Raw genomic sequence first — 20,979 nt, 5'->3', positions numbered from 1 at the left:
TTTAGGTGCCTAACACTAAGTTATTGTTTTTCACCCACGTTAATGCTTAACTGCCAAATTCAGTGCAACTGCCTTCAAATCTCTTTCAAATAGGTGTTTTTCATTTGTATGTCAGAGACTTTTTGAGAATTACTGATGTACTAAATATGGGGGCCTCTTCTGCTTTTAAGGCTGTTTGAATCTCTATGGTTTATACATTAAGTTGAAATAAATAATGTGTTGGAAAAATAAGTAATAAAGGTTAAGTGTAAAAAAATATATAATCTTTCAGAAGCCTCAAGATTAATAGCAACTTTGGCGTGTGTTTCTAATTTTTATTTTGTTTGATTTTGTGTTTCAGGCAACTGATCAACAAGGAGGAGATGAGGAGGCAAGTTATTTTGTGACTATTCTAAGGACTGAAATAAACAGTCTCTACTTTTGCTTTGAGAGCCTATCCTATTTTACTTTCAGTATGAAAATGTAATGACTGAAGAAGCTTGGCTTAGTCAAGCAGTATAACACAGTCAAAACTTAATTAAATTCTTAGATATTATTCTGCAAGACATCGTTTATCCTTAATGATTGAAATGTGGTTGTGGTTACAGACATAACTGTAACCTCAAGTGGTTTCAGAGTAATAATTTAAAAAGATTCAGGGCTTAAAGCCTTTTTAGGTTGAGCAGAGCAGCGCGCAATCACCGCTTTTCCGATGTATTGTGGTATGTAGCTGGGCTTTTAACCACACACACTGAATGCCTATCACTTTCACTCGTTCATGGGCTTGCCCTTCATAATTCTTTATTTTTGTTGGTAAATGCTTTACGTTTGTCCCTTCTTGGGGTGGTTTAGTTACCGCCTTCGACATTGCCCCTGTTACATGGCTAATTGCGCTTTTGCCACTAAAGTTTACTATGAACGAACTTCTTTTTCCTTTTGTGTGCTGCTTCACGCTGATGCCATGGCGCTTTGAATCGGCTCGCTTATGTAAACTGTATTTCTTTTCATTTTCAATTTATGTGGCAAAAAGTCTGGTTAGGAGTTTGCAACCTAATAGCTCTAACTCGAGCAAATGCAACACCCATTGGATTGCAAATGCTTGTTTCGAAAGCTGTTTCAACATGGATTAAGAAATTTCTGGTTGCATGTAAATGCTGAGTTTGATAACCGATATTAAAGGCCACATAGTGCACAGTGGCCACATCTCCAATCAGGTGAACTTCCTTTGGTTTGTTTCTGTATGTCTGTTACTTTGTTTCCTAATGACTCAATTTAAATATCTTTCCTGGGCTAAGGTCAGCCAGGGTGATGTATTTTGTTACTGCTACTCGTGGAACCACCGAAAGACCAAACGGTTAATCATCGAATACTACACAAAAATCTAACATCCATAAATATTTTGAATTTTAGTTCTTTCATTTTTTGGTAATTTCTTTTTAAGCATTATTGTTTGCTTTTTCTGTTTTTTCTCCAGTAGTTTTCCTTGCTGCAGCTACACCTTGATACGTTTTCCAAGGGTATTCCTGTAATTGTTTGGGTTATTGTCCCTCTTATTTTAGATCCACAGCATCCCAATTGCCGTTGAATACCACATGCCCCAGCAAGGCTTCTTCTGAGTTTGGTTATGGCTCTACTTCTCAGCCTGGGCTTCCACCATCAAGACACTTACTCGCCTAATGTAATGTTTCTTGTGGGTTCTTCGGATAAAAATAACTGAGAGTGGCTCTTGAAACAGATAGGACTTGACAAGATCTTGAAAAACGAAGTTGCTGCAGTTCAGATAGTGATCTGCAGGAGTGTTGACTTTGTCTCCAAACCACTGCCGACTCACTTGGGGGGGAACAGAAGGCAGTGACCTTGAGGCACACCACCTGCAACGCCTCTCCTTACCTCAATGTTTAAAATGGTGTGTATAATACATGGAATCCTTCAATCCCTGTACTGTATAAACTCCTGTCTTTAATTGCTTTATAATCAGCAACTTGTGACGCACGCAGTCATTGCTCAGAAAGAAAAGACATCAGAACTCAACTGTAATAAGTTATTATAGTCGATTTCTGATATCACAATGTCTGCTGTCAGTCAGCTGCTGAGGTCAGATCACGGAGCAGCTGTTTAAAGTAACAAAAATCAAATGTTGCTTTTCTTTCTTCTGTCCTGTTTTCTGACTTAGTGACTAGCAGAAAGAAAATGTTTTTTGGGTATGTTAGATAATTTTAGAAAAGTTGGAATCTTTCCTAATGTTTCTTCTACTCATTCCAAACAACTTTATATTTTGTTTAACTGACTTGTATTGAACTCTTTCTGATATCCTTTTTCAAAGAATATCTAACAGGATTTGATGTGTTTATTTTTTCACTAGAGGTTCTATATTTATTCTTTATGTTTGTAAACATACTATGCACAAAGGTTTTAAGTGGTTTGTGGGAGTGATGATGGTGTGGTCGTGTATCATAATCGATAGAGTACCCTCTGCTGTACATAAGTGTATTGCAAGTCACCTAAGAAATCCATAATCTTATAAAGGCATATATGATTTCAGAGCACCTCTGTGACTTGCAATATCCTTATGTATGATATGGGTTTCTTTATTCCTATATAATGCACAGGATCTTAAATTCTAGCCTTTACTGGACTGCCATCCAGTGAAGCTTTTAAGGCACTAGGGTTTCCGTCCCAGAATTAGATGGGTGTCTCCATTTTGTACCATCAGTACATATTGGAGTCAAATGTTAGGGAAACTGCTGTAAATTTTATGATTCGACCTTGTAAATAACATAACAACATGTACCTCTCATGTGCACCAACCAATATATATGTCCCCCTACATGAAATGCAACTAACCATGTACACTTATTTGCTCTGTTAAATACGTTTTGTCCCTGTGTTGCATGTTCTTTAGAATAATCTTTTTATTTCCAAGACCATAATATGCATGTTGAAGCAAACGTGAGTAGGAGAACAGGGGTAGAAGCAGGAGGAAGTTGAAACTCGCAGATCCCTTTATGAACCTCCGAACAGCCTATCTTTACCTCTCATTAAAGTGTTCATCTAATCCATTTCAGGCCAGGTTTAGTTCAGCAACTCCATCAGGAAATTACTTTCCAATTTGCCTTTTCTTGTAAATGTGCTGTTTATTTACACCCTTTAACATTCCATTGCTCGAATTCCTGTAGCAAGCCAACTGCTCCCGAACTCTCTAGCTAACTTTACCCAACCACAATAACCACGATGTCTTGTGTACCAATGCTTTAGTCTATAATTTACAATACCTATACTTCTTTTGGAAACATCTGAACTGTTTGTTGAAACCCCTCGCAGTCTTTAGATTGCACTGCTGCTTTACTGATATCTCATATTTGATGTGACCCTTGGCCTTCATTTTCTCTGTCTTGACAGTTCAGTAGCATCCACAGCATTGTCGCCACTAGGATGCCATTTACCCTGTCCAGAAATCGTCAGGGGCACCAGAACCTTTTCTGATTTTTCAGGAAAATAGAATGCCTGGGCAGAGCATCTTGCATGTGATAAACTCGTCTTTCTGGGTTCTCTAGTTAAGAAACAATTATCAGTGGTTCTGAGAGCTGGCAGAACTTGTAGCTAGAGGTATATCTACAGATATAGCCTCAAGGCGCAGTTATTGCTTTGCAGTTCAGGCCTACATCTAGAATGAACCTGCCTTATAGCTTTAGGGTGTGATCAGGCAGTATATTCTGATTTGGGGGCCAATCTAATCTGAGATCTATGCTGCTAACACCACTGGAGATCGTTATCGAAGGAATCTAATTCAGAGTTTCTCACAACCTTTCTTGCCTCGCTCTTCTCATTCACTCAACAGACTACTGTAGGAAAGTACCATCTTGCCTGGCATGTTACCCCCATTTTTCACTGTATATATGTTGTTTTAGTTGTATGTGTCACTGGGACCCTGGTAACCCAGGGCCCCAGTGCTCATAAGTGTGCCTGAATGTGTTACCTGTGTAGTGACTAACTGTCTCACTGAGGCTCTGCTAATCAGAACCTCAGTGGTTATGCTCTCTCATTTCTTTCCAAATTGTCACTAACAGGCTAGTGACCATTTTTACCAATTTACATTGGCTTACTGGAACACCCTTATAATTCCCTAGTATATGGTACTGAGGTACCCAGGGTATTGGGGTTCCAGGAGATCCCTATGGGCTGCAGCATTTCTTTTGCCACCCATAGGGAGCTCTGACAATTCTTACACAGGCCTGCCACTGCAGCCTGAGTGAAATAACGTCCACGTTATTTCACAGCCATTTTACACTGCACTTAAGTAACTTATAAGTCACCTATATGTCTAACCTTTACCTGGTAAAGGTTAGGTGCAAAGTTACTTAGTGTGAGGGCACCCTGGCACTAGCCAAGGTGCCCCCACATTGTTCAGAGCCAATTCCCTGAACTTTGTGAGTGCGGGGACACCATTACACGCGTGCACTACATATAGGTCACTACCTATATGTAGCTTCACAATGGTAACTCCGAATATGGCCATGTAACATGTCTATGATCATGGAATTGCCCCCTCTATACCATCCTGGCATAGTTGGCACAATCCCATGATCCCAGTGGTCTGTAGCACAGACCCTGGTTCTGCCAAACTGCCCTTCCTGGTGTTTCACTGCAGCTGCTGCTGCTGCCAACCCCTCAGACAGGCATCTGCCCTCCTGGGGTCCAGCCAGGCCTGGCCTAGGATGGCAGAACAAAGGACTTCCTCTGAGAGAGGGTGTTACACCCTCTCCCTTTGGAAAATGGTGTGAGGGCAGGGGAGGAGTAGCCTCCCCCAGCCTCTGGAAATGCTTTCTTGGGCACAGATGTGCCCAATTCTGCATAAGCCAGTCTACACCGGTTCAGGGGACCCCTTAGCCCTGCTCTGGTGCGAAACTGGACAAAGGAAAGGGGAGTGACCACTCCCCTGACCTGCACCTCCCCTGGGAGGTGTCCAGAGCTCCTCCAGTGTGCTCCAGACCTCTGCCATCTTGGAAACAGAGGTGCTGCTGGCACACTGGACTGCTCTGAGTGGCCAGTGCCACCAGGTGACGTCAGAGACTCCTTCTGATAGGCTCCTTCAGGTGTTGCTGGCCTATCCTCTCTCCTAGGTAGCCAAACCCTCTTTTCTGGCTATTTAGGGTCTCTGTCTCTGGGGAAACTTTAGATAACGAATGCAAGAGCTCATCCGAGTTCCTCTGCATCTCTCTCTTCACCTTCTGAATCGACTGCTGACCGCGCTGGAAGCCTGCAAACCTGCAACATAGTAGCAAAGACGACTACTGCAACTCTGTAACGCTGATCCTGCCGCCTTCTCGACTGTTTTCCTGCTTGTGCATGCTGTGGGGGTAGTCTGCCTCCTCTCTGCACCAGAAGCTCCGAAGAAATCTCCCGTGGGTCGACGGAATCTTCCCCCTGCAACCGCAGGCACCAAAAAGCTGCATTACCGGTCCCTTGGGTCTCCTCTCAGCACGACGAGCGAGGTCCCTCGAATCCAGCGACTCTGTCCAAGTGACCCCCACAGTCCAGTGACTCTTCAGTCCAAGTTTGGTGGAGGTAAGTCCTTGCCTCACCTCGCTGGGCTGCATTGCTGGGAACCGCGACTTTTGCAGCTACTCCGGCCCCTGTGCACTTCCGGCGGAAATCCTTTGTGCACAGCCAAGCCTGGGTCCACGGCACTCTAACCTGCATTGCACAACTTTCTAAGTTGGTCTCCGGCGACTCCTTTGTGTAACTTCGGGTGAGCACCGTTTCACGCATCCTCGTAGTGCCTGTTTCTGGCACTTCTCCGGGTGCTACCTGCTGCTGAGAGGGCTCCTTGTCTTGCTCGACGTCCCCTCTCTCTCCTGGTCCAATTTGCGACCTCCTGGTCCCTCCAGGGCCACAGCAGCGTCCAAAAACGCTAAACGCACGATTTGCAGCTAGCAAGGCTTGTTGGCGTTCTTTCGGCGGGAAAACACTTCTGCACAACTCTCCACGGCGAGAGGGATCCGTCCACCAAAGGGGAAGTCTCTAGCCCTTTTCGTTCCTGCAGAAACCTCAGCTTCTTCTGTCCAGTAGAAGCTTTGTTGCATCCACAGCTGGCATTTCTTGGGCATATGCCCATCTCCGACTTGCTTGTGACTTTTGGACTTGGTCCCCTTGTTCCACAGGTACCCTAGATTGGAAATCCACAGTTGTTGCATTGTTGGTTTGTGGCTTTCCTGCATTATTCCTCTAACACGACTTCTTTGTCCTTAGGGGAACTTTAGTGCACTTTGCACTCACTTTTCAGGGTCTTGGGGAGGGTTATTTTTCTAACTCTCACTATTTTCTAATAGTCCCAGCGACCCTCTACAAGGTCACGTAGGTTTGGGGTCCATTCGTGGTTCGCATTCCACTTTTGGAGTATATGGTTTGTGTTGCCCCTATCCCTATGTTTCCCCATTGCATCCTATTGTAACTATACATTGTTTGCACTGTTTTCTAAGACTATACTGCATATTTTTGCTATTGTGTATATATATCTTGTGTATATTTCCTATCCTCTCACTGAGGGTACACTCTAAGATACTTTGGCATATTGTCATAAAAATAAAGTACCTTTATTTTTAGTATAACTGTGTATTGTGTTTTCTTATGATATTGTGCATATGACACTAAGTGGTACTGTAGTAGCTTCACACGTCTCCTAGTTCAGCCTAAGCTGCTCTGCTAAGCTACCATTATCTATCAGCCTAAGCTGCTAGACACCCTATACACTAATAAGGGATAACTGGGCCTGGTGCAAGGTGCAAGTACCCCTTGGTACTCACTACAAGCCAGTCCAGCCTCCTACAACTACCATCTTGAAAAAGTTGGCAAATAGGAATCCGACTTCACAAACATTAATGAAGCCATTTTTACCATACAGAAGAAATGCCCTGGAATTGTTGCATCTGCATCCCATTGCCTGTGGTCCAGCAGCACCTGTGTATCGTGCAGCTATCCTTGCCATAGGATGACCCCACAATTTCAAGCGATCATGCAAATTGAAAGATCCAAAGGAGTTTGGCCGTTTGTGGTTAAGCTTAAGAACAAAGCTTGATTAGCCATTTACTGTGTTTCTTCCATCATTTGTTGACTAACACATATGTCACGGTTGGCCTGCTGTTTAAGAGAAGATCTGCGCAGCTGTGGTCTGCCCCAGCCTTAAGTTTGAGGCCTTTTTAGGGCTAGTAAGTTCTTGAAATGTAATTGCTGATATATCCCACCACATGTTCTATATGCAACACTTTTGCAGGGTTTCTTATTAGATCTGGTCTATAGACAGCTTGTAGCTAGTCTTGTTTAAGGCCTATTGTATCCAGTTCTAATACGTTGAGCTTTTGGTTAGCCCATTGCTTATCATCTCTTGGCTTTCTTATCAGTCTCATTTGGTTGCTTCTTATTTGATGGATTTCCTTTCTCTTCTTGCATTTTTCCCTCTCCTTCAATTCTTGTGTCTAAATGACTTGTATCCTTTCACAGCTCACATCAGGGAACTACATGCAGGCTGCTTGTAGATGCTTGACAGTGGAAACTGCTTTCCCAGGCACTGACGTGGAGGGATTTGCAGGAAGGGGTGCCTTTCCCTCGCGTCAATCATCTGGCTTGAGGTGAAGCCAGCTGTGCATGCTCCATCCAGTGAACTTTACCCAGAATGGTTTGGGGCTAATGAACGATCCAACAGCACTAGCAAAATGTACAGATTAAATGATTGTTCCATGTACAGTTAGGATATTGCCTTGAAGGTTCGAGCCAGGATGCATGCCTTCTGCACTATTAGAATAGTAACCATTTAATTTAAGGCCTAGTGCCACAGGAAGTAAGTTGTGAGCTCTTTGGTACAAACTACTCCATTGCGTCTTGATGCAGACTGCTTTTCCTCACACGCCTTTGCGTAATACAGTCTGGGTCAGGTTATTCCTTCCTCACTCTTGCTGTACTTCTGACCTTTGCTCTTCCATCTGTGGGGGAGGGAGATTGTCTTCTCCTTCATGGGCCAGTGTTTCCCATCACAGCTCTTCAACAGTTATACCCTTGGTTTTGTTTGTGCTCAGAACACCATAGTTTGTCTTTAGTAGCAGCAGTACTTAGGTGAGGGTGCAGTCTTGTTATCTCTGAAGTGGGCACAAGAAAGAATGTCAGCGATATCTTAGGATGCATTTCCCATGTATGATGCTCCCCAAACTCAACTTGTCATGAATGAGGAGGTCGGCAGCCACTTCTCCCTAAAGTGCTTCTTTCATTATTGAATACTACAGATCTCAAGAAGGCAGTGCCATGTGCACCCCCTTCTCTGAGTTCCAGCGCATGCTGTAGGTAGAGCCGCTCTCGTCTGTGACTGAGCTCAAGGAAGTGTGCATCTGTGTGCTTTCTTGTCTGCGCCATGTCTAAGCGACAATTTAGCAGGGGCACAGAATATGGGCTGAGCTTGGGGTGGCAAGGGAAACATATTAAAATCCATGCGCCTGACCTGACTACTCACTGGAGCGTGCCTGCTTGTCAAATTTCTGGCCGCTTTTCCGGGATATTATTAAAGCGCTTGTGTGACTGTTTTGTCGCATGCCTGCGAGCGAGTGTTGTGACATCTTTTCACATGTTAAAACTAGCGACGGCTGCTGCAAATCACAAGAGGTGGGAGGGGGGATAGACACAGGGAGAAATAAAAAGAACAATGTACATATTTTTTTCAAAACGCACCTGTCCTGCCGCCGGCCGCCTCTCTCCTCTTCTCTTCTGTTGGTGTCCCAACATTTCTTGGGACACCAGCACACGCTCCCCATGAAATCCTGGCACTGCTGCCGTGCTATACCTAGCCTTAGATGGCCAGCCAAATTGACATGCGCACTTAGTGCACTCCACTCTACCTCCCACCCCTCCCATGGTCCAGCCCCACCCCTACCTGCACATGTTCTCTGAGCCAGCAGCTGAAAAATAAAACAATAGTAAAATATTGTTTTATTTTTCAGCTGCTGGCTCTTAGCCAGTGGGGCGACGCTCCTTTGCCATTGCGGAGGAGCCACCCCTGGTTAAAACACTTATTAAAAAAAACTTCCAATTAAGCCTCCTTGGTGTATTTTGTGTAACTGCTTCCTACAAGGGCATGTATGATTTTTTTATTTTTTTTTAATCTGACCATGTATGCCCGCTCCCACGGGGGCCCTCCTTGATTTGTGATGTCCTTGTATGACCGCTCCACAATAGACATCTGTGTATAACATCACTCTAAGGTTCCTGTGTGACTCTCGTCTGACGTGCATGTGCCCCTTGTGCTTTATATACTTGTGTGTGACTGATCTGGCATATGCCTGTGTGTGACTGTCTCCGGTTACTGTCACAGTGACTCCTCCACAGTCTCCTTGTGTGCGTCTGCTCATGATGTTCCTTTAGTAGAGGCTTCTTCAACGAGTAGCTTGTTAGCTACTGGTAGCTCTCCAGATACCTGTAAATAACTCCTTTGTGCAGCCCATCCCAACTAAATCAGAAGATTTGGCATGGTTGAATTAATGTAAGTATACCAACATCGAGTGTATCCATGAAAAAATGTGTGTATTTTCATAACCGATAATTGATGTTTGAGGAATAATTGGTAATTTTTAAAATATATTAAAAGCTGATATTTCAATTAGAAATCACGTGGCATTGGGGAGGCTTATAACTAACTTTATTAACTCGATGCCCAGGGCATTGCAGCCATGGCTGTTATGTTTTACTCACGTAGAGCCATTCAAAATAGACAAAGGGTGTTTCACATGAATGCTGATAACCCTGCCCGATGCACCCAGAGGATCACAGGTGGTAATCTTATATATGATAACCAGTAATTTAGTCTTGTCTGGAGTGGTCACTCTTACAACTCTAATAATTTTGTGGGAGCTCTTATTACTAAAAAGGTTGGAGAGCCCTGCTCTAGTATGCCTATATATGTGCCCCCTGGTGTATCTACTGCACTGCCCCTTTATATACCTGTCGGTAACGGATAAATGATGTGTCTTCTCTGTTGTGGGCTTTTTTGTGAGATTGCTTAAGTTTATTACACATCCTGCTCCTTATTCTAACTGCTTGAGATAGCAAGCATCAGCAAAACCAATACAGCTGGCTCTACATTAGTACCATCCATTACACTACAAAATAAAAAATATATATAAAAAAGTAATACTGAATAAGGGGGTTAACACAGAGCGCCTAAGAAAAATCGAGATAAACTGGATAAGACTGTTCTTGTTAGTATTTGATACCTCTGTGCAATAATCCTATACTCCTTTTGGCTGCTGAAGGCCCAGATGAGATAATCATTTCAGAAACATGCTTACTATTTCTCGTAGTTTGTTTTTCTGTACCCATTACCCTTCAATTGTCTATTCACTTGCTGCTGTAACTACTTCTACCTCTGACATGCTTAATATTTTGTCTCTACCGTTTTAATACTTTGCCTGACTGCCATAATTTTCCTTAACGTCCACTGCAATTATATTTTTTTGTTCTCTAGCAAAGTGTTTTAAAGTATGTGGAATAGGCCAATTTTCTCCCCTGGAGAATGTTGAGAAAATCCTGCATCTTTAAAAAGTTTAGTTTCTTGAAGTTCAGGTGCTCGGCGGTCAGTGGCTTTACGGGAGTCTCTGGCGGTGTGAAATACTCAATTTCAGGATCCTTAGACTTCTAAGCTCCCTACAAAACTGCATACAATCCATACGGTTATATCTTTTTATTTGCGGTTGTAGTGTGATTGTTCAGTGCTGTTCCTAGAAACCGTAAGCAGTGTATTGTGCAGGCTTTTTGTGAGGAACAACTTGGGTCCAAGAGTTTCCTGGACGTAATGAAGATTCAACGGGCACTTGGACAGTGGATTGAAATGGTTTTCTATGAATCTAATTGTGTGTTGCTCCCAGTGCTGACCTTGAGATGATCATAGATTATGTGCATTGATTCACAAAGTGTTTTTCATAAAATCAGTTCTGTAACACAAGTTTTACTTGGGCATGATGAATAAGTGAGTAGATTTTTAAGCTTCTGGTTTTCCCTACTGGCACTGCCACATGGTTCCCACGCCACAGGCCCACAAATTAAGTGCCAATATTCTGGTTTTATAATATGGCAGAGTAAATTCTGGCTTACTAAATTTGACGATGACCTCCTGAATTATTGCAGCCACGGACCCACCTCTAGACGTGAGGAGTAGCTGGTGAGTCATCCTCGGTTAAAAAGAGTATATAAATGAAGCATTTTCTGATTCCCTCTCGTGTTGCAGAAGCAGCAGTTTGTGTTGGTCTGCTCAAACAGTATATTATTCTTAGTGCACTTACATCTGTCAAGTACCCTGCTGTCCTTGCTGCTTAGTGAGATCTGCTGCTTGGTGGGTTGGTGAATAGAGAAGGGAGCAAAGGAAAAGGTTTCGGTCCAGCAGAGTCTGGCCATTTAGATTCTATAACTTTTTGTATTTATTTTTGTCTTTATTCCAGAATATCAATACTCGTATTACTTGTTGCAGTTTTTCTTTGTTGATCAGCAACATGTAATGTTTTATTTTACAGCCTCAGTCACTCAGGCTGGAAAGTTGACATTATTCTTGAACTACAAGCTAGAACACGAAAGTGCCACGGCTTTTTAGATTGTTAAATTGAAAAGCATCAACACAGCGCTCTTAGCAGTGTTTTTAAACTGCCTTTGCAATTAAATACATACGTTTAATAATCTTGTTTTTGACAGTCACTGTCTTCTCTATTCAAACATCAACAATTGGATTAAATTTGGATTCGTTTTGGATTAGACTAGATTTTAACTAGACGTCTTTATTAAACAATGGTAGAGCCTTAGTTAACAAAAGGGGTATGTCTGGGGCAGTTTAAGTTTCAGTAGCCGATACACATTACCAAAAAGGACTGATTTGATCACATTGACCGTCAAGCTAATATTAACACTCACAAAACCGCATTCACTTGATCACCTAAAAACCTCAAATTCAGGATGTATAAAATGTTCTATGCCTCTTTACAATTACAATAGCAACGCAATGTAAATTATGAGTTTGGGGATACAAGCATCTCAGTCCTGTGTAATTAGTTTCAGCACAAACATAAAACCAGAGTGGGGTTGTTGGAAAAATCTATTTAGCAATGCTCACGTCTTCTTAGATTTTGCATGTGCCTTTTAAACTCTTTTTCATTTGCTTTTAGGTCTCTTCCAGAGACAGATGTTAGCTTTGTGCTATCGAAGCTCTATTGTGAGTACTAAAAGTGCTTACAGTGGGTTTTGGGCCTGCATATTGCTTACCACTAGTTGGCTTGCATGTCTGTCTCACTGCATGCTTCTTATTCAGTAACACTCCTTCTTTTTCTTGAATTTGCCCTTCCATGGGGCATGGCTTCTTTCCGATCTTTTTGATTGGATGACTGGGCTTCCACTGCTCACATTCAGGAAACTGCTGCTTACCACCTAAAATGTTTGTTGCTCCCTCCTACTCAGTTTGTCCGTTGCTTCTCTCACCTCTCCCTGTCCGGACTTATTTTGCTTTTTGCTTTTTTTTTATATTCACTGCATCACGCTTTTCTGTTGCTTGTTGGGTACTTTTGCCTGCTCCTCTGTTTACCACTCAACCCTTCTATCACAGTTGTCAATACTTTTTCATGTTTAGCTCCAAATATAGGCAGTTCTGTATTTTTAATGTTCAGCAATTGTAACCCTTCAGTTGTAGCAGAAGCGGAGATAAATGAGTATAGTTCTATAGAGGAGATAGCTCTTACCAAAACGTTCCACTCCATGCTGGGGATGAGGGAGTAGTCGGCAAGATTGTTTTCCAATGGCAGTATTGTGTCAGCTGTAATGGCAGTAAATCACATTATCTTCCATGTTCATGAGTTGAGCTTTAAGGATCTAAGTTCCATCCTGTGGGGAACTGCTTTAAGGCTATGAGGTCTTTTATTGTAGACATTGTGTGTGAAGAAAGGAAAGGATAAAAAAGTTTGTGTTTTTCGTATAGATGATTTTTTGAAACCAAAGGAGGAGGAGATGTCACTGGGGGATGTTGTGCCAATGACGAATAAGGTAGTGTCTCAGGACTGATCCCTGCTGAAGGACAGCTGATGGGAGGGATAACCATGGTGAAGCATTAAGAGAATTATTACTTGATTAAATAAGAGGTGAACCGTTTCAGTCTGTGCCAACCATTCCTACAGAGCAAATGATTCCAAGCACAGTTGCACTGTTTGACTTTTTTGAAAGCTGAAATTAGGGATCAATGAATCATAGTTTTGTGAGGGCTGACTAAGGAATTTAGAAGTATGTGAAAGGTGGTATCAATGGAGTGTAGTTGACAAAGTTCTTACAGCAATGGACTGGCAGAATAGGGAAGGACAGATATTTGGTAAACCACTTGAACACCAATTGTTCCAGAGTTTTTGAGAAGAAAGGTGGTGGCAATATTAGACCATATTTAATCAGGCAGAAAGGGATATATGCACTCAGACAAGGATCCATTTGGAGCAATCCGGACAGGAGCCAGAGGGTATTTTGAAGGACAGGGCGTGCAGATTAGAATATTAACTGAAAGTTATTGGTTATGTGGTCAAAACTGGTTTGATGGTACGCTTAGATACACAGATCAGAAAATGGGAGGAAACCATTTTAGACAAGCTGCCTTTGGGGGAATAATGAGTTTCATGTTTGAGAGTAATGGGTTTGAGAATGATGCTAATGGTTGTGATCTTCATGGAGAGGTATACTACGGTGGAAGATTCTGGGCCCCTTAATTCTTGTGGTTTCTTATCAGGTTGCAGACTTTGTTTGCTCTTTCACTTCCTTCTTCGTTTTGGGGTGTATTTGTTCAGCAGTAGGCAGTACCCTTGCCTTTCAAAACAACCAAAAGAGCTTGGCTACCATTCATATCACCAATTTCAGTTCTTGCCCTTTTGCATATTTTTACTCATTCAACACCATCCCTGCCTGGCACATGTTGCACTGTGGATTACTGGATCTTCTCCCATCACCACCCCTTTTTGGTGTAAACGCAGACAGAATCCCACTGACTATGGTTATGATGGTGCTTTGCAGCTGCCTATGTATTGTAGTCCTTAGTACAATTACTGTTTCTTATATGCCCTCACCCATCGCACTGCCAGTCACTGCATCCCGTAACACAATAAGTGCACCTTGTTGGGCATCTTGCACAATATGCAAACAGTCTTCTTGTAGGCTCAAAACAAAAACAACACCTTTTTAACCACACACCCTACGTGATGTAACTTGCTATTTTCTGATGGTAAGCATTTCAGCACCCCACAAAGGGTAAGTAAGGGCTATACACGTGCTACAACATAAGATAATACAAGACAGTGCCAACAATTAGCAGTGAAGCCAGATGCAGTAGTGGTTAGAAGAGACAACAGGTGTTGTGGATCAAGGGCTTCAATTAGTAGGTACACTTTTTATCATATTCAGATTACTTGACTCAAGTGCTCTTGTCAGGATATCAGGTGGAATTCTGGAGACGCTCATGTGAGCACATTTGTTTTTGTCTTGAGTTGAGTCCACTTTTGATTTTTTGGCCTATGTAGTCTGGATGATCTATTTTTAAGGATGGGGCCAGTCATGGTTGTGTACAGAGTAGAGGACATCAAAAGCAAATTGAAGTGTTTTTAAAGTTGTCAAAAAAAGTGATTTTCTGTAGCAGAGCACCCTCATTGTGCTATTTGGTGTGCTATCTCTGAATTGAGTTAGGTGTTTTGTGATAGTGTTCCTAAAGCCCAGCATTCTCAGACAAGGTGGGTTCTGACCTCTTGGCAGTGGACAACAAAGAGCTTTACAGAGTACAACGTGGCCATGCTAACTGGGTGAGAGCAAATATGTTTTGAGTGTATAATGGTACAGGTAGTGATGGGCAGTGCTGGGTAATACATTCCAGAAATTTGCTGCCTCACCTGCTAAAGTTGTGACTACTTGAGTGAGTACTTTTATGTTTGGGGTAAACTTAATAAGCAGGTGGTTGAAGAGATGCTATTACGTGCTTGTGGGGGATGGAACTTTACTTTAGAAAACTTCCTGAAGTTGTGTGGACAATATTGAGTGACGTTTACAGTATTTTTTTCTTACCCAAGTCAGTGTAGTGATTGTAAAGCTTGTAAGGATCTCTCATAGTGGCTCAGATAAAACAAAGTTTTGACTATGACCTTATGGAGTTGTTTCAAGCTTTGGGATAGGTATTTCTCAAAGCCCTCAGAATGCACTGTGGAGTAATTCAGTATCAAAAAAGTCAAGGCACTGCCTGTACTTGTTGTGGTACCCCGAGGAGGAAGAAAATCCTCTTACTGGTCTTTAATCACACTGGAAGCCTGTTGTGCTGGCTGACCTTGACTGGGCACCAATAATTACACCAAAGTTCTTAACTTTCATCCCAGGTGCAGTAGGTTGGCTCTATTGCGTAGGTCATGTAGAAGGACTCCTATAAGGGTCTTGGCCCGCAAGCAGCATTATTCCATTTTTTTGTGAGTATTCACTTAGTAGTTATTTCCTAGGCACTCATAAGATACTAGTAGTAACATTGCCACAGTCATATTTGCTTCTCTTTAAGATAGCTGAAGTTTAAGCAGTATGTTCTGCTACATGGTGCTTTGGGTGCTGAAATACTTTTGACTCTTCTTGGAGTCAGAGTGGGACTCCTGAGACTCATCTTGCAAGTGGACTCCTTGACCCGCACTTCTGCTGAGAGTCAAGTCCTGAAGGGTTCTTGGCCCAGTTGCTCAGGACCCGTAGATGGTTTTCCCTAGGACATCAGGAGTAAAAGGCATCAACCCCCACGGTTTGACACCAGGAAGGATATTCATAAGTTGAGAAATCTGTCAGAACAGTATGTATCTGAGTGAAATATTTTTACGAGAGATAAATTACCTCTTTAAGTTCTCATTATTCCCCATAGTATCTAGACTAATTCCTACATCTCAGGTGATGGCATTTTGAAATATAGAAAAGAAACTCCCTTGTTGACAGCATCGTGACTCAATAAATCTGGTTCTATGAAATGCTGATATTTGTTAGCATTATTAAATATGAAAACAGTGAAGCATGTTATGTACACTACTTACAAATGGCAAAAACTGTAATATTAAGCGCTGTATGAAAATAAAATATTTCAGCTTGTAGGCATACTCTGGCCTATGTAAGGTAGGAGCTCTGCGTTACGAGTATTTCATGTTCTTCCCATTTTTTCCTTCTAGGGTACAACAAATCCTCCTAGAGGTCGATTACAGCAGTGCAATTTGCTGTTGCAGGCTGCAGTCTTAATCCTTGGTAAAATATTACATAGTTTAATCTTGATCATCGTTTCATAAACATGATAATGTGGTCTTTATTCCGCAATACTACTGCTCAAGGTGCCTTTTCAGTTTAATTCTAATTCATTTTCATCGGAAATTTGGGTAGATCTCCTCAGGTGGTAGACTTTAATCAGTATAGATTATTCTGCACTTGCCACTGGTAATGTTAAATCGTCTGTATGTAAATTAGTGTGATTTGCGGCACACTCGTGTTTACTCCCAAGTTGACGACAGGGTTGAATCGCTGAAATATTGATTGCTTCTTTGTGTGCACAGGTTATTTCTGTGTGCTAATGGAATTTCCCATTCGCTTTTGTAAGCCATTTATCACTCTCTATCCAGGCTCAAGATGCCAACCTACAGAAGAAAGTTGATAGTGATTACTTGAATCTTTAGTATTAAGATATTTTTTATCTCTCAATACAGCACGTGATTGAACTACGCTAAACAGTTCTTCTGCATTGAGACATTTCCGCATTTCATCTCACATTTCCTTGAATCAACAAAATGGGATGTGCTCAATAGAATTGCTGCATAGTTCATATATACATTTTTCTTCCACTCTTTATTCATGGACTGTAAAGCATGATCAAAGCAACCATTTGTATCAGCCTTAGGATCATAATCTGGCAATTAACATATTTTTAAAGTTTTACAGTCAGTTCCTTTAAATTATTTTTGAGTACCAGGCAACAGTGTATTTAGTGAAGGAGCTGCTCTAAAGGAATACCCGTTTAACGGAGCTGTGCTATTTTAAGTTGATGGTAGCATGTTTGTTTTCTCTTAGGAGCTAATGTGAAGTGTGGGTGCATTTCCTGTAGCATCCATCATTTGAACTAGATGGCCAAGTTGTCTTTGTATCTTCATTTGCTATTTATGCACCTGGTTGTAGAATGGTAGCTCCCAGTGAGAGCGTTTATGCTGAGAAACTGACTGATCGGGTTGATTTGTAGATATATTATCTGTATTCTTTATTTTGGTAATACGTGGAGTCATGTGTTACACTGCTTAGCTGTCTCAGAGTTATTAATTTGTTATATTTTATGCTTGGTTCTGTTGGTGCGTTATTGAAATGCTGTTAGGTTCTAGATTAGCTATTGCTGAAATCCTTTCAGTGAGTTGGAGCTGCCTGGCATATTTATAAGATGCTCTGTCTTCATAACTCTTTTTCTTCTGCGACCTGTGTCTTGTCTATGATGTTACAGGTCAGTTGTGCATCATCTATAGATTAAGACAGCTACAGCTACATTAATTATTGACTTACCAGCTCTGGAAACGTTTTGTGGCAGGAGCCTGCTACTGGCGGATACCTGAGGCTTTGATCCATTGCACACAAAGTTGCCTGACTGCATGAGATTGCTAACGGTTGAAATGTGCTATCAACTGGACTGCCAGTGCAAAGGTCAGACAATGGGAAGCATGAACGCAGTGATCCGACATTACATGGAGTGATTGCCCATCTTTCTGCAAACACTCCATCCTCGTGATAATGGAGAGTGAGGCAAATGGTAATGGAAGATTAATAAAGGATGTACCAATGGAAAACAAGGAAGCATTTGAAGACAAGTTGCCAAGACTTACAGAAATTGAGCCTCATACCAGAGTAAAACAGGAAGTATTAACAGTCAAACATAAATTGCAATTTGTACCATTGACTTTTTGTAAAGAGTTAAGTAAAATGTTGTATAGGGTTTGCAGCAAGGAAGGGTTCTTCCAACTAATATACAGTACTTAATGGTTGTTGATTATTATTGTTGCTCACAAACATAATAATAGCAATGGATTGAGGATGTCAATAGAGCCTATGATTCTTGAAAGTGCAATATGGATGGGAACTCATTACGCTATGTAGGTAAGTAAAGTAGAACTAGTGTTTTTCCGAAACTTGTCCCATTCTTTGCTTCTCACTGGGACAACTAAGGAGTCAAGGCATCTGAATGTATTTGTAACCACAGATGGGATGTTTTGGTTTTTATGTCTTTTCGCCTTGCTTTGGCTGTATTGCAGCTACTAATGAATGATATATTGAAGAACGTTGATGGAGTTTTGATTTTTAAAGATATTTTTGCTTATGAAGGAAATGAGCATGCTAAGATATTGGAGGATGTACTGAATAGAGAGTACTGCACTTGAGAGAATCGAAGAGATTAAATACCTTGAGCATTTAATTACAAGAGCTGGTACAGCACCAAGACCAGATTTACTTAGTGTCATGTGTAGTATGTCATACCAGATGTGTATTAGGGTGCTAACGTTTTTTCTCAATCCATGTCTTTTGTTTATGTCTAATCATGTCTGATTCTCAGTTTATTAGTGATCGGTCCTCTGTTTTATTATGCTGCTTGTGGTTGTTCCTGCTCCGTGTGAGGTTCACTTGTGATGCATTAAATACTATCAACCAACCACATGTTGTTATCTGTGTTTGGTTCCCTTGTTGTGACAACGACAGTTTTTTTTAACGTTGACATTTATCATTCTGCGTCCAAGTTTATCACGAACGTACCCCATATGTAATACTACCCACGCACATTTTGCTTACATATTTTAACACTTGTACTATTTTCAGAGCTGGGCCATCTCCTTATGTCAGTGAGCCATACTTTTATGTAGGGAACTTTTGAGGCTTTCCACACAATTGCTGTTCTCCATTTTGCTAGTATGAAGGTTATGTCTGCAGATTTCGGTATTGCTTTTCTCCTATGCGTATTAGTCCAAGCAAACATGTAATTGGGTTGACTTCTAATTGGCTGTCCTTGGGTCATGCTTGCCTCTGCCTCCCAACATGGTGTGATCTCATTGCACTCACACGCCATGGGGTTGAAGTCTGCACCTGGTGTTTGACACCTGGGACAGTTGTTGACTTTGCCATCAAATATTTTATCAGTTCATTTTTGGGAGATAAATGTTGGTTCAGGTAATTGGATTGGGTGAATTTAAATCTGGGGTTTCCAAATACTGTCCTGATGTAGTACACGCTCTTTATCCACTCTTCGTGTGGTATCTTTTGTTTATCGTGGTCTTCAATTTAATTTTGAATGTGTTATTGTTTGTCTAATGGAAGGGTAGTGCCGAGCTTTTAGTGCTGCTGCACTAGTGTTTTGTTCATGTGCTTAATGAGCTTGAATCAATTCAGTCTGTATGTCCTTTCTTTATAGGTTCTGTTTTCGAACCAGTTCATAGGCAGCTGCAATTTCCCTGCTCCGTAACAAACTTTTTAGATACGTTCCTAAAGTCCACCTTTATTCAAGGGCTCTGTATTTTATCCATGAAAACGTCTTTGCACCCATTACCCACCACCCGCTCCGTCCACATGGTATGCACCAACATAAATACATTTTTTATACAGGATCTCCAGCAATACTAAAAAGTAATACAGGACCCTAGGGTTCAAAGTCATCTTGGCAATCGCAGCTCTTCCCATTGGTGACTTGGAGTGGGGCGGGGAGGCGGGTGTATTGGAGTCTGTTCCAGAAAGGGATTGATTGTTTTATCGCTGTCAACACTTCTTTTAAACATGAGGCCCCTCCAACAACATCAACAGAAGTCTGAATCCAGTACAATTAAAACACAGTTTTGCATCTTCCCATACTTTGGATACGAACAAAAGCTACAAGTTTTCCTCACACTCTGACTGATTATGCCAACAGTCTATACCTTGGTGCCCCAATTTCTTTGTACGCAAATTAGAACTGATCCATAAATGGTGCTGCAAGATTCCTTCTCCACCTTTCTCAAAAGAATGCATGACTCCAGTCCTTTGAATACTTGACTATCTTCTTATAGCTTGAAGAGAAATGTTCAAGGCACTGTGCATGGTCCATAAGCCATTGCAAGGAAAACAGTCCCTATACGTATGTGTTAAATTCAAACAATGCAGACAAAATAGAACACTACTCTTCAAGCTTGCACCACAAGCCTTACAATGAGGCATTCATAGGAGGCACTGCTTTCTTGGTAAAAGCTACCAAGCTCTGCGACGCACTACCAACCACGATTTGATGCATTCAGGAGCATATTCACTTCAGAGGAGACTTGAAAACATGTTTTTCCCAGGATAACTACATCATCCACAACTCTGTCATAGAATCCATCGTAAGAATTGCACTGTACAGTTTACAGATATGGGATAACCCAACTAACACACTACTTTCTATATCCAGGTAAAATATGAAGGGATGACCCTTGTCTAGCATGGGTAGTACATAGTAATGTCTGTTCATGTATATGCTACCAATAGCGTAGTACTAATCAGTAGGGCAACTGATTGTAGTAAATACTGTCCATTTTAGCCAGATAAAATGCGCTAAAGTCTAAAATATACTGTGTGGGTTTACAAGGGCAGATGACAGAAAACTGACTGAAAAGGTAACTGTGATGACTTAATAATAGCAATAGTACTTGTCTTATTTATGCTATATAGTCTTAATGGTTCTCTTGCCTTAAAGCAGGCATGGCAAATGGTAAATAGAATTTAAAAAGCTATTTGAAGAGATTTTAAAGTGCATGCATTCCTCGCTGAAATAAAAAATAAGCAGCTAGTAATATAGTTTTCAAGCAACAGGTTTCACTTTAAATCGTATGATTTATTCTATTTTTCACTTTACATCATATGGCCTTTTACATCCCAACAATTGTTTTCTTTGCCTCTTACCATTCATGCATGCATGCATGTATTTCTACATCC

General features: G+C 41.5%; 1 protein-coding gene across 1 annotated transcript in view; it reads left to right on the top strand.

The window, feature by feature from the left end:
• The window catches only part of DARS1 (aspartyl-tRNA synthetase 1), a 473,122-nt gene that overhangs the window by 148,788 nt on the left and 303,355 nt on the right, over nucleotides 1-20,979 (top strand). The window contains exon 3 of the mRNA XM_069225076.1: nucleotides 341-370. Within this exon, the coding sequence (XP_069081177.1) occupies nucleotides 341-370 (30 nt within the window). The remainder of the gene's footprint in view (nucleotides 1-340; nucleotides 371-20,979) is intronic.

The sequence above is a fragment of the Pleurodeles waltl genome, chromosome 3_1 (genome assembly GCF_031143425.1).
Source record: "Pleurodeles waltl isolate 20211129_DDA chromosome 3_1, aPleWal1.hap1.20221129, whole genome shotgun sequence".
Taxonomy (NCBI): Eukaryota; Metazoa; Chordata; class Amphibia; order Caudata; family Salamandridae; genus Pleurodeles; species Pleurodeles waltl.
Note: the sequence above shows the minus strand (reverse complement) of the source record. Positions and strands in the feature narration are given on the sequence as shown.